At 38.3% G+C, this 14,228-nt stretch overlaps 1 protein-coding gene across 7 annotated transcripts in view; it reads right to left on the minus strand.

Annotated features, from left to right (window-relative positions):
• Nucleotides 1–14,194, minus strand: part of HSPB11 (heat shock protein family B (small) member 11) — a 65,675-nt gene extending 51,481 nt beyond the window's left edge. For 3 of the 7 annotated variants that reach the window (XM_035727033.1, XM_035727034.1, XM_035727029.1), the window contains exons 1-2: nt 13,558–13,637; nt 5,887–5,999 (exon numbers count right to left, since the gene is read on the minus strand). In XM_035727033.1, coding sequence (XP_035582926.1) covers nt 5,887–5,984 — 98 coding nt within the window. In that variant the 5' untranslated portion in view covers nt 5,985–5,999; nt 13,558–13,637. Of the gene's footprint in view, nt 1–5,886; nt 6,000–6,812; nt 7,105–11,795; nt 11,934–13,557; nt 13,638–13,881; nt 13,896–14,099 lie in introns of those variants that run through there. The other 4 variants (XM_027599632.2, XM_035727032.1, XM_035727031.1 and 1 more) reach the window with 4 other exon arrangements.
• Nucleotides 14,195–14,228: the final 34 nt, after the last annotated feature.

Below are 14,228 nucleotides of genomic sequence, written 5' to 3' on the forward strand. Positions count from 1 at the left end.
GAATAAAATGTCTCTATTTCATCCTCATTTATGAAGAATATATTAGCTAAATACAGAATTCTGAGTTGACAGGGTTTTTTTGTTTCTTTTTCAGCATTTAAGATATTATTCCATTGTCACCTGTATTCCATTTGTGATGCAAAGTCAGCTGTCACTGGTACTACTGTTCCCCTGTAGTTAATGTATTTTTTTCTGCAGCTGTTTAAATTTTTTTTATTTTTCAGCAGATTACAGTATAGTCTCTTTGTATGTATCTTGCTTGAGGTTTCCTGAATTTCTTGGATTTATAATTTGGCATTTTTTAATAAGATTGGAGAACATTCAGCCAAAAAGTAGAAATAACCTAATATCCACCAGCTAATGAATGGATAAATAAAATGTGCTATATCCATGAAATGGAATATTATTTGTCAATAAAAAGGAATGAAGCACGGAGATGTGTTATAACATGGGTGAACCCTGAAAACATGTAAATGAAAGAAGGTAGTCACAAAAGACCATATATATGATTCCATTTATGTGAAATCTCTGAACAGGCAAATCTATAGAGATATAAAGTAGATTAGTGAGCACCTAGGGTTGGTGGCGATAGGGGAAATATAAGGTGACTGCAATGGGTTGCAAGGTTTTGTTGGGGGTAATGAAATGCCCTAAAATTGATTGTGGAGATGACTGCGTAACTAAATATGCTGGAAGCCAATAAACTGTACATTTTAAATGGGTAAATTGCACACTGTGTGAATTATCTGTCAATAAGGCTGTTACCAAAAACAAAACAAAACAATACAGGTCCAACGCACAATTCTGGATTTTTTATACTATGCTTACTATTTCACAATTTATTTTTTATTTATATTTATATGGTTTTAAGTTTTATTTATTTAAATGACTTTTAACTGCCCTCTGTTTCTCAGGTGATTTTAATGAACATGACCAATATAACAACATCAAATAGTATATAGAGATGTACTGGTTTTAAAAATGACATGGGGCAGGGGCGGCTTGGGTGGCTCAGTTGGTTAAGCGTCTGACTCTTTGGGCTCAGGTGATGATCTCAGGGTGGTGAGATCAAGCCCCATGTTGGGTTCTGTGCTCAGCATGGCGTCAGCTTAAGATTTTCTCTCTCCCTCTGCCTCTGCTCCTCCCCCTGGTCACACACTCTCTTTCTCTCTCAAAATAAATAAATAAAATCTTTAAAAAGTGACATATATGAGTATACAGTCAATTAATCTATGACAAAAAAAGGCAAGAATATGCAATGGGAAAAAGAGAGTCTCTTCAACAAATGGCGTTGGGAAAACTGGTCAGCTAAATGCAAAAGAATGAAACTGGACCACTTGATTACACCATACCTAAAAATAAACTCAAAATGGGTTAAAGACCTGAATGTGAGACCTGAAACCATAAAATTCCTAGAAGAAAACATAGGCAGTAATGTCTTAACATCTGTAATAGAAACATTTTTCTAGATATATCCCCTCCGACAAGGGAAACAAAAGCAAAATTAAACTATTGGGACTACACCAAAATAAAAAGCTTTTACAGTGAAGGAAACCATCAACAAAATAAAAAGACAATCTACCGAGTGGGAGAAGATATCAGCAAATGATATATCCAATAAGAGGTTAATATCCAAAATATAGAAAGAACTTATACAACTCAACAGCAAAACCCCCAAATAATCCAATTAAAAATGGGCAGAAGACGAGCAGACATTTCTCCAAAGAAGACATACAGATGGCCTAACAGACACATGAAAAGATGCTCAACATCAGTAATCATCAGGGAAATGCAAGTCAAAACCACAATGAGATATCACCTCACACCTGTTAGGATGGCTAAAATCAACAACACAAGAAACAAGAGGTGTTGGCAAGGATGTGGAGAAAAAGGAATACTCATACACTGTTGGTGGGAATGCAAACTGGTGCAGCTACTGTGGAAAACAGTATGGAGGTTGCTCAAAAGCCTAAAAATAGAATCACAATATGATCCAGTAATTCCATCACTGGGTATTTACCCAAAGAAAATGAAAACACAAATTTGAAAAGATATATGCACCCCCATGTTTACTGCAGCATTATTTACAATAGCCAAGATATGGAAGCAACCGAAGTGTCCATCCATAGATGAATGGATAAAGAAGATGTGGTATACATACAGTGGAATAATACTCAGCCATAAAAAAGAATGAAATCTTGTCATTTGCAACACATGGGTGGAGATAAAGAGTATAACACTAAGTGAAATAAGTTAGTCAAAGAAAGACAAATACCACATGATTTCACTCATATGTGGAATTTAAGAAACTAAACAAATATGAAAAAAAAAAAACAGACTCATATATAGGGAACAAACTGGTAGTTGCCAGAGGGGAGGTGGGTGGGGAGATGGATGAAATAGGTGAAGGGGATTAAGAGTATACTTGTGATGAGCACTGAGTAATGTACAGAACTGATGAATTATTATATTTTACACCTGAAACTAATATAACACTGTATGTTAATTATACTGGAGTTTAATAAATACATAAATAAATAAATTTTTAAACGACATATAACTGAATTCTCATAGTTAGGTATAATGAAGTCATAAAAATGGTAGTTTTCAGGGCGTCTCAGTGGCTAAGTCATTAAGCGTCTGCCTTTGGCTCAGGTCATGATCCCAGGGTCCTGGGATCGAGCCCCGCGTTCAGCTCCCTGCTCAGCAGGAAGCCTGCTTCCCCCTCTCCCACTCCCCCTGCTTGTGTTCCCTCTCTTGCTGTGTCTGTCTCTGTCAAATAAATAAGTAAAATCTTTAAAAATAAAAAAATTTAAAAATGGTAGTTTTCTTTTAAAGATTTATTTATTTATTTTAGAGAGCACGCATGTGAGAGTGTGGGGGTGGGGGAAGGGGCAAAGGGAGAGGGAGAGTTTCAAGCAGACTCTGCACTGAGCGTGGAACCCAATGCGGGGCTTGATTTCATGACCCTGAGATCGCAACCTGAGCCAAAATCAAGCATCTGATGCTTAACCCACTGCACTACCCAGCTGTCCTAGTAGTTTTCTTTTAAATAAGGCTTTAGAGCTAACAACCATTTAACATCTATTATCTCATGTGATTTTTTTCACAACTCTGAGGTAGTCAGGGAAGGTGGTGTTATCCCCATTTTTCAGATCAGAAAAGTGAGGCTCAAAGAGTAACACATATGCTTTTAGTCCAAGGTAATATATATAGTTCACTTAACCAGGAATTTTAACTGTAAATCTAGTATTCTACATTATGCTGAAAGGACTAATTCTCTCTCTTCTACTTTTTCTCTTAACTCATTTTTTATTCTAGTGTAGAACTTCCTTTCTCCTTTTCATTGACATATTAAATACCTGAGGGCGAAAGTAGAGTCAAAGGCAAGCAGAAATATAATCACTTTCTTTAACTCTTATTTCTGAGGAAATTGAGAGTTGGAAGACCTATCTAATGGGGGCAATCTTATGGCATTGTTTTCTCCAAATAATTCTACAGTTACTTCCATTTAGACAAACCAACTTAGGAGCAGAGATTAATTTTTAATACTACTATATAAAGTCTAATTGTACTTGTTGGAAATACATATACATTAAAAGTCTCTGATGTGTTCTGTTATCAGGTCAGTAACTATTTTTATTCTATAGAATTTTCTGTACTAAGGGTTTTGTCCAATATAAATGTTATGTCCTTAATCATTCATTAATATGGACTGATCTTTGGAAAGATCTCTATTTCTTTTTTTAAAAATTTTAAAAAAGATTTTATTTATTTATTTGGGAGAAAGACAGGGAGAGACAAATAAATAAAATTTATTTATCTGGGGAGACAGATAGTGGGGGAGGGACAGAGGGACAAGCAAACTGCCTGCTGAGCCTGGAGCCCAAAGCGGGACTCAATTCCAGGACCCTGAGATCATGACCTGAGCCAGAAGTCAGATACTTAACCGACTGAGCCACCTAGGTGCCCCAGAAAGATCTCTATTTCTGAAAACAACTTAAGGTAAATCTCATTATACCTGTGTATCATCACAGCAGTTCCCACATTAATCTCTCTACTCTGAGACAGAGTGGGATAAATAGCTATTACCTGAATTTCAGGAAGTAACAAACTAAGAAGGATTAAGAGGCACAGGTGAAAAAACGGATGTTAAGTTTTGGATTCAAACCTAAAGTTTGGGGGCGCCTGGGTGGCTCAGTCATTGGGCGTCTGCCTTCGGCTCAGGTCATGATCCCAGGGTCCTGGGATCGAGCCCCGCATCGGACTCCCTGCTCAGCAGGAGGCCTGCTTCTCCCTCTCTCACTCCCCCTGCTTGTGTTCCCTCTCTCGCTGTGTCTATCTCTGTCAAATAAATAAATAAAATCTTTAAAACAAACAAACAAACAAACAAAAAAACCCTAAAGTTTGAGTTATCATAGTATAATACAAAGAACCCCAAACTGGGAGTTAGAAGACATGGGGTTAATCTTGATTCCACCACTTGGTTTTCTGTGTAATTTTGAACGAGTCATCTTTACCTCCGATAATCCTTTCCTCATCTTTAAAATAAGGTTGAAAACACATTTTTAATATATTTTGCCTCTTATTTCCCAAGCTTATGGTGAGGGTCAAATGACATAACATCTATGAAATGATAAAGCCCTATGTGAATATAAAATAATACATGCATATATACATATATAGATGTATGTTTGTGTGTGTGTATACTCAGCTACTTTCCAGTATTAATTGAATTTGACTGATATTTGATGATCTAATTCAACAAGCTACTCAACAACTATTTTAAGACATTCAGGAGTCAAAGATGAGTAAGTCATAGTCTCTAACTTCTAGGAATTCATAGTTAAGAGAGGATACAAATAATAAATAATTATACAATAAAGGGATAAAAAGGTAATAGATGCATATACTAAATTCTTTTAGAGTCTGACGAAAAGGTAAAGTAATCCTACATGAGGCCAAAGGGACAGATGTCAGAGAAGAGATAACAATCAGGCTTAAAGGAAGAGGTTAGTTGCTAGAATTTTATCCAGATACATGGAATTCACAATAGAACACAAAAATACCACAAGATCTGTGTTATAACTGGCTCTGCTTTCAGCAGTTAAAACTAGTACTTGACCTCTTTAGAATTCTCTTACCATAACTCTAAAATGAAAGGTTTAGATAAGATAAATTCCTAAGTCTGAATCAGCTCTAAAATTATATGATTCTGTGAATCAAACTTTGGTCATTGTACAGATACCAAGAAAGAGAAATCAAGAGAGTAATAAAATAGTCACAACTATCAAAAAAGGAGTTTTTCCATTAACTATTTTTCCTTGGAATTTAAAAATCCAAGAATGATATTTATCTCTACTTTGAATAAGCTCTAACACAGTAAAGAGAGGAAACTGGAAGGAAATCAAGAAACTGAGAACCAAACAATGCAGGTAGATAGCAGGAAGTCAAGCCTTCAGTTCAGCAAAAATGTTGCTTAGACCGCTAAGGAAATAGGCAATAATGAGAAATTACAATGTTTTTCTTCCTATTTACTAAAAAAAACTTGGAATAAAATCACAACCAGATATTACAATGTACTCTTCCCTAAAATGAGACAGTTGTTGTTTAAAGTTTTGCCTTGTTAAACCATTTCTTAAAAAACTGTTTGTATAAAAGGTCAGTTTAAAAATTATAAAGAAAAGGATCAAAAACCTAAATATGCACAACTGAATTTGTTTCAGGAATGGTACCAAAGGTGGATATCGTCAAGTAATATACTTCACCAAACATTTATTAAACTATGTTTAAAAGTTCTAGTTGTTGTAAAGCATAGTCCCAGTACTGAAGGGGTTCACTGACCTAATATCAAGACTTTAAGGAAGAAAAAATAGTAACTCTTACCCATCAATAATATTTTCAGGTGGGTGTTTTTCATCACTTGATGTAGCTAAAATCACTTCGGTCCCCTCAGAACTCGAACACAGATTAATTTTTCTCATCTTAAAGTGTTTAACCTGCAAATAAAACAATAATAACAAAAGCAAATTCTTGGTTCTCTGAACTTTATCCGAGAAAAGGGAGAGAGAAAGCCTGTTGCCTAGCACACAGCTTAACAACCAAGCTATTCAACAAGTGGGAGGGACTCTAACATGTTTATTTATGTAAGTAAACTTCTAACCTCCCCCAGGAATAATCTGTAAGATAATGATTATTTCCACTATTCTACTCCACAAAACAAGACACTAACTACTCTGACATCATTTTTCTGATTCTAAAATTAAAAGTCCTCAATAATGATAGAGAAACAGTTAACAGGCTAAGGTCACACGAATTAATGGGTAAATTTAATAAAATTATTTATATCGTTATATTTCTGAAATTTAAAAAAAAATCTGGAGCATATAAAGATGTTTTCGTGATTGGTTTTATTTTTTCTTTTTTAAAGTAGGCTCCATGCCCAGCACAGAGCCCAACTCGGGGCTTGAACCCATGACTGTGAAATCAAGAGTCAGATGCTCAACCAACTGAGCCACCCAGGTGCCCCACGTGACTGTTTATCCATACATTTATCAACTGAAATAGCAAATAATATTATTCACATGCTAAAAAATACCTTACCATCATTATTTTTTGAAGCAGAATGTAAAATAAGAGAGAAGACAAACTTTGCTTATTTTTAAATCTATACCAGTCATTTGGGTCATGGATTTAAAGACATTTCTACTGTATGGTAATATTTCAAGTTTAATAAAAATATCCTGAAAAGATAAGGACCTTGGTGGATTAGACAGAGAAGGCGAGAGAAGATTCTATCAGATCTCACCCACCCTCCTCCTTGATCTGGTGGTGACAGGACACAAACCAATATATAGATGCAAAGTGACTGTGGAAGCTGTATCTATAAAGAATTAAAAGACAAAAGAGTGTTTGGAAAAAGGAGGAAGGCTTCCAATACGCCTCATACCCTGGCCTCCGGCTAACTTTTTAAAAAAATGAAACTATTTCAAATAAATAATAGACAAAGCACAGAGAGTATCACATATACTAAACAACTATGTACCCACTGCCTGGATTTAATAAATGTTAACATTTTTGCCCATTTCCTTCCTTGTCCAGAGGTAATAGCTATTCTGAAGTTTATGAATATCTCTTTACTATATTTTATACTTTTATCATATACATATCCATAAACGATATGTACTGTCCTTTTAAAACTTAGATGATTTCTCGCCATATATATCCTTATACTACTTGCTTTTTTCATTCAATATTATGTTTTCAAGTTTTTATCATGTTGATACATGTAAACCTACTTTATTCACTTTAACTGCTGTCAGGTATTTCTCCATTTCTCTAATGATAAATATTTAGGTGTTTCCAATTTTTTGCTATTATAAACAAATTTGAAATGTATACCTTTGTGTATGTATCCTTATCATTTGTGGGAGGGAAGTCTTTATGATAAGAGTATCTTTCTTTACAGAAGTAAAACTGCAGAAACTTAGAATCAGCATATCTTCAAGTCAGTAATTGATCAATTTGATCTTGAAATTTTAACAATTTACACTACCATCTGCAGTGTTTGAGAGTTTCTGCTTCCTCCTACTCTCACCAACTTGGTATTATTAGATATTTTGGCTTTAGCCCATCTCATTGGTGTGAAATTGGGGTGCTTTTTAAAATTTTTTTGTCTTTTTCTTTTTGGTTTGTAGGAATTTTTAAAATAAAACATTCTGGATACAAATCCTTTGTTATATGTGTTGCATGTATCTTCTACTACTCTGTAGCTTGATTTTTCTTTTTAACTTTGTTTTCTTGTGCATTTCCCCACCCCCACGCACTTTTTTTTATTACTGAACTATAACATACATAAAGAAAAGAACACAAATCAGAATTATATAGAGCGATAAATCTTCACAAAGTTAACACACCCAGGTAATCACCACCCAAGGTAAAGAAATAGAATATTACCAGCACTTGAGAAGTTCTCTGCATGCCCCCTCCCAATCACTTCCCTCCCTCCTCCCCAACATAAGCATGGTCCTTATTTCTAACAGATTAATTTTGCCTGAAATTTATATACATAGAATCATATAGCTTGTACTCATTTGTATCTGGTTTCTATCACCCATTACGTTTTTGAGACTTAGCCATATTGCTGTGTCACAGAGTTAAAGTGCAACTAAGTAAAGTGAAGTAAAATTATAACCCAGCCCCAACCCATCTCAAACCCTAATAAGATCAAAGAAACCATCCCCTAAGTGGAGCTTCACAGGAAACTGGGTGTATGAACTGAAAAGCAAAGAAAGATTTCTTTGATCTTGGGTACTTAGATCCCAAACCCCTGATGGAGGGAACTGATCTCACTCCCAAATATTTGAAATCAGAGGTAAACTGAAACTATTTAAATAAAACTACCAGTCAGTCCAATTCCTAGGTGGACTGAAGTGATCTGCCCCTTATCCTGGCTGTGGGGCAAAGAAAATGGTGAGTTCTCTCTGGGAAAAGTCATTTTCTACTTCAGTGTCTATTATTCTTTTAAACACAACATCCAATGTACAAAGTCACTTCAGCAGATCTATAGATGATCCAAGTATTGGAATTAGCAAAGATAGCTACTATGAATCTGTTAGATAATTTAGTGAAAAGATGGACAAAATGGGTGAATAGAAAGGGAATTTTAGCAGAGAAATGGAAACTCTAAAAAAGAACAAAATGAAAATTCCAGAACTGAAAAGTATAGCATCTCAAATAAAGCATTCATTACATGGGCTTAGCATCAGACTGGACTCAACATAAGAATGGGCCAGTAAACTTAAACATAGGTCAACAGAAATGATCCAAAATGAAACATAGAGAAAAAATGAAAGTAGCAGAACAGAGCATCAGATACCTGTGAAACACTATCAAACTATTCAGAAATATATGTAATACATGTAATACATAAGGAGAAGAGAAAAGGAGTAGCTTAGAAGAAAAATCTGAACAGATACAGCTGAAAATTTTCCAAAGTCTATGAAAGACATAAACCCAAGATCCAAGAAGCTCTTGAACCCTAACTTGGATAAACACTACAAAGAAAACCCCACTTAGACACATCTTAGTCAATCACTGAAAATTAAAGAAAAGATAAATTAAAAGTAGTCAAAGCAAAAAACACATTACGTTTAGCTAAGAACAAGAATAAAAATTGTCTTCTCATCAGAAACAATGGAAGCCAAAAGTCAGTGGAATGACATCTTTAAAGTGCTAACAGACAAAATACAGAATTCTACATCCAGCAAAAATATCCTTTGCAAGTGAAAGCAAAATATAGGCATTTTCAGGCAAACAAAAGCTGAAAGTATTTGTTTTCAGTGAACACACTCTACAAAAAATTGGAAAATTTTCAGCTATATGGGGTAGAGGGGGCAGAGGGAAAGAGACAAGCAGCTCTGAGCTGAGTGCGGGGCCAACGGGGGGCGGGAGGGGGGTTTGATCTCACAACCTTGAGATCATGACCTGAGCAGAAATCAAGAGTTGGATGCACAATGGACTCAGTATCTGGTTTTATAATCAAGATTGTACTCCCAACATAAATAAGTTACAGAGCTTCCCCCTTGTCTAGTTGTTGGAGCAATTTGTAAAAGAGAGAGGTTATTTGATCCTGTAAACCTGGTAAAATCTTTGTAGATAGATTTTTTTTTACTATTTCAAATTCAACTGTTCTTTTCAGGTTTTCTACACCATCTTAGGTCAATTTTGAAATTTATATTTTGTAGAAATATTACCTATTTCTTCTTAATTTTTATATTTATTGGCATAAAGTTCATTTTTATTGTAATTTTAACATCTAGCATGATAGTGTTAAAAGCCATGGTAAGACTGGTCAAGAAAAAAGGCATGTATTCTAACATTTTCTATTTGTGCCTCTTCTCTTGGCTTTTTTCTTGCATTTAATACTATTGATACTCGAGAACTAGTGTTAGATGAACATTGTTAGTACTTAGTTTGAAGAAACATGGTAAATTCCTAGAAATACAGATTGATGAACCTCGATGTTAATTCTCAACAAAATTCTAAAATTATTAAATTTCATTAAATATAAAATATATGTAAAATGATATATATAAAATATATAAAATGATAGCCCTGAAAACATAAACAAGATAGTAGTAAAATAGAAAGCAGCAGTAACATTGGTTCACAAAGGTTATGCCAAACCTACACATTTCTTTTTGCTGTTTGATAGAGTTAGTACCAATTAGGGACATGTTCTGAATATTTCAACAAAATTTCAGACAAAGCTTCTTAAGATTCCATATGGACCAGATGGAGAAATGTAGGTTGGGTGACAGGCAGTACTTTAGGTAAATTTTTATAACTCTTTGAATGGCTATGCTCAAAGAATGATGATTAATGGAACAAAATGAACTGTGGAAGACCTCTGTCCTTATGCCATTCAACATTTTTATTAATTAAAGATAGAAAAAGTATTCTTATCAATTTTGCAGATGACACAAAGCTGGGATGTCAGCTAATATGCTAGATGACAGAATTAGCACACAAAGATCTGAGCAAGAAAGAAAGATGGGATATGATGAATAGTATATTTAATAAGAATAACAATAAAGGCCTAGACTCAGGCTTAAAAAGTCAATCACACAAAGATTGGTCTTGATTGGGGTTGGCAAACTACTGCTTATGAGCTAAATCTAGCCTGCCACCTGTTTTTGTATGGCCCATGAGTTAAGAATGCTTTTTATTTTAAGATACTTTTAAAATTAAAATAATATTTTGTGACACATGAAGATTATATGAAATTATATGAAATCCATACTTCAGTATCCATAAATAGTTTTATTGGAACTTGGCCATGGTCATCCATATATACACGTATAAATACTATACAAAGTAGTTGATGGCTACTTTTGTGTTATAGTGACACAGTTGCTATGATAGACTATAAGGTTCATAAAATCTAAAATATTTATTATCTGGCCCTTTACAGAAAAAGTTTGCTGACCCTTGATCTAGATGTGTAAAACATATAGGTTTGGCTCATTACAAAGTCACACTATAAGGCAAGAGTGTATTGTATTTGCCCCCAAAGGTAAAGGAATACAATCTTAGATTATATTAACAGAGTTGAGGAGGAGCTACATCCATCAAAATTTTTAGATACCAGGGCACCTGGGTGGCTCAGTCAGTTAAGCGTCTGCCTTCAGCTCAGGTCATGATCCCAGGGTCCTGGGATCAAGCCCCACATGGGCTCCCTGCTCAGTGGGGAGTCTGCTTCTCCCTCTCCCTCTGCCACTCCCCTGCTTGTGCTCTAATAAATAAAAAAAATCTTAAAAAAAATTTTTTTTAGATACCAACTAAGGACCAGGCACTGTGCTTGCTAATAATGCAAAGGTGACTACTACCTAAGACACAGATGGTGACTAAGACTTAGTTCTTGCCTTCAAGCTCAGAGTCAAGGAAGATGGATAAGCATGCAACTAATATTATAATGTTATGTCCTAACGGTGTGATCTACATTCAGATACTACATCAGTTCTGCGTAGTATATATTAAGTAGGACATTGTCAGGTTTGATATTATCAGAGGAAAACAAAAAGTTCATGATGATCCATAAATTATCACATGGAGAAAGTTGAAAGAATTAGGTGAAATATTTCAAAAGAGAGATAAGAGAAATGTGATTAATAACACAAGTGTTCAGAAATGGAAAAAGGATTAGAATTTTTCTTTTACAACTCCAAAAGGGAGAACTGGACTTAACAAACACAAATTCTAAGCAGGAAGACATCACAGATAGAAGGACTTACTGGCAAGGTAAAAATTTTAAGTCTTTTCCATCCCTGAAAGTGTCCAAGAAGAGTAGGTGATAATTTATGGAGGAAACTAAAGAAAGTGGTGGTTGCATTGGTGGTTCTTTAAGACTGGATCAATTTCTAGGAAACATAGATTGAGAACAGATAGTGCAGGATTTTAGAAGCCAAGTTAAACACAATAGGTTCTATCCTGTGGTTTTCAACAGGACTGGGGGTGATTTTGCCCCCAAGGGACATTTGACAATTTTGAAAGACAGTTTGGCTGTCACAACTTGGGGGGGAGTGGTGTGATGCTATTGGCATCTAGTGAGCATTTCACCAGGCTTCTAAATATCCCCATGCACAGGACAGTACCCCACAACAAATCTTATTTACCCCCAAATGTGAATACAAAGGTGGAAAAACCCTATGGTAATATATTTGGGGGTGCAAATATGAGGGCTGGAGACTTAGGGAGAGAACTGGCTTTTAATAAGTTATATTTTAGGGAAACATAGCATTGATGTGTAGTATAAGAATAAGGAAAAGAATATACTCTCTAAATGTTTAGTCCTTTCCTTGCCTCACATTCTTACCATCTAAATTGTCTGAGGGAAGCCAACATGTACTTTAACACAAAACTCATTTCATACCGCCTATATCCATCAATATCCTTCCTATTTCCTGTGTTGGGTCTAATTATTTAATGGCCGAAGTTGAGTTCTCTTTAAGGTCCCTTGGTTGCTGTTAAAGAGAAAGTGGCAAACCAGCCCCAAAGAAACCCACAGAGAATGTTGCTCCCACAACTCCAAGGTGAAGGTTTGTGTTGTAGTCTAACCCCCCACCCTGGGATACTTACTCTAAATAAATACACACATATTCCCTCAGGGCTTAGATTACTAAAGGGGGTGCGCTCTGGGGTGCCCTCCTCTGCATTTTTCAAGGTCTCTGACCCTGGACTTCCCTGTCCCAGGGCCACTGAGCCACCCTTTCATCTCCAGGTCACATCCCTTTCTGGCCCTTCTTTCTGAGAACCTCGAGGGGTCAAGTACGCAGTTCACTTTATCCCTGACTTGGTACTCTCCACATGACTGATGGGGAACTTTTGTGTAAATTAGTAAATGGCCACCCTCTGACTCCCAGGGCCAGGGCCTACGGCTTAGTATCTACTAGAAGGGCAAACCAGCTCTGACACCACCTCCTCGCCCCGTCCCAAACCCTTCTCGGTCCAAGACCATTCATTTCAGGACCTCCGAAGGTCCTAAGCACTCAGGCCTGTGGACGCCCCACCCCAAATTACATAAAATATATTAAATGAACCAACACCCTACGTTAACTATAACTCATAATATATGGGTTACGCAGCAGTTGAAAGGTTACAGTTTGGTAAACTGATTAATTTCAATTTGCAACTGTTTTTCCCTTTTGGGAATGAAAACATTATTTCAGGGTTCAAAAAAGTTCGTGGATCGGCACTGGTGTCTCTAGGGCTGAGGGGAGAGAACGTATCTGCGTCAAAGTTTCCCCATCTCTGTACCCTCACGAGCCGCCCCTCAGCCCTCCCGCCCTCCGCCTCCTCACAACCCTCTCCACCAGCTCCCCGCTTTGCCGGTCGTGTCCAGCAGGGTCCCACCTCCACCGGCGCAGGCCCAACCCGCCCCGCCGTCCCACCCGCCCCGCCACCCCACCCGCCCCACCACCCCACCACCCCACCACCCCACCACCCTGCTCGCCTGCGCCTCCCGTTACCACCCCACCACCCCACCACCCTGCTCGCCTGCGCCTCCCGTTAGCTCCAAGCGCGCGGACTATCAGGGCCCCGGATCTCCCTTCCGCTCCGCCCCGCGCAGCGCGCCCCCGCCCCCTAGCCCCGCCCCCTACCCCCGGCCCCCAAGTACTTCCCGGGGACGCGCACCCCTCTGCCCGGGTTTTTCGCTCCATCCCACCCGCGGGCCCCGCCCGCGCAACCCGTCTCGGCCTTCGGCCCAGTCCCCGGGGCGTGCGCCTATCCCGACTCCCGCCTCTTCGCTCCTCCCCGCCATCAGGCCCCGCCCCGCGCAGCCCTTCCCGGCCCTCAGCCTCGCCCCCGGAGCGCGCGCACCTCTTGACTCCCGGTTCTTTGCCCCACCTCTCCCGCAAGCCCCGCCCCCGTGCTCTCCTTTATTTGGCGGGTTGAGCCGCGCCGCCCCACCTTAGGGCCTTTCCCCAAGCAAGTGCCTGAGCCCGCACCACCTACCCTCCCCCACCTCAGATCAATCCCAGGGGCTGGCTGGACCCAGGGGACCCACCCTCGCGCGAGCACGCACGCGCAGTCCCCACCTCTCCCGGATCCGAGCCCTCGGCCCTCAGGTCTTCTGCCCAGGGCCCGGCCCCGCCTCCGGCCCGGCCCTGCCCCTCATGCCGGCTCCCGCGCACGCGCATCTCCCCAGCCCAGCCTTTCCCCCGCCC

The sequence above is a fragment of the Zalophus californianus genome, chromosome 4 (assembly GCF_009762305.2).
Source record: "Zalophus californianus isolate mZalCal1 chromosome 4, mZalCal1.pri.v2, whole genome shotgun sequence".
Lineage (NCBI taxonomy): Eukaryota > Metazoa > Chordata > Mammalia > Carnivora > Otariidae > Zalophus > Zalophus californianus.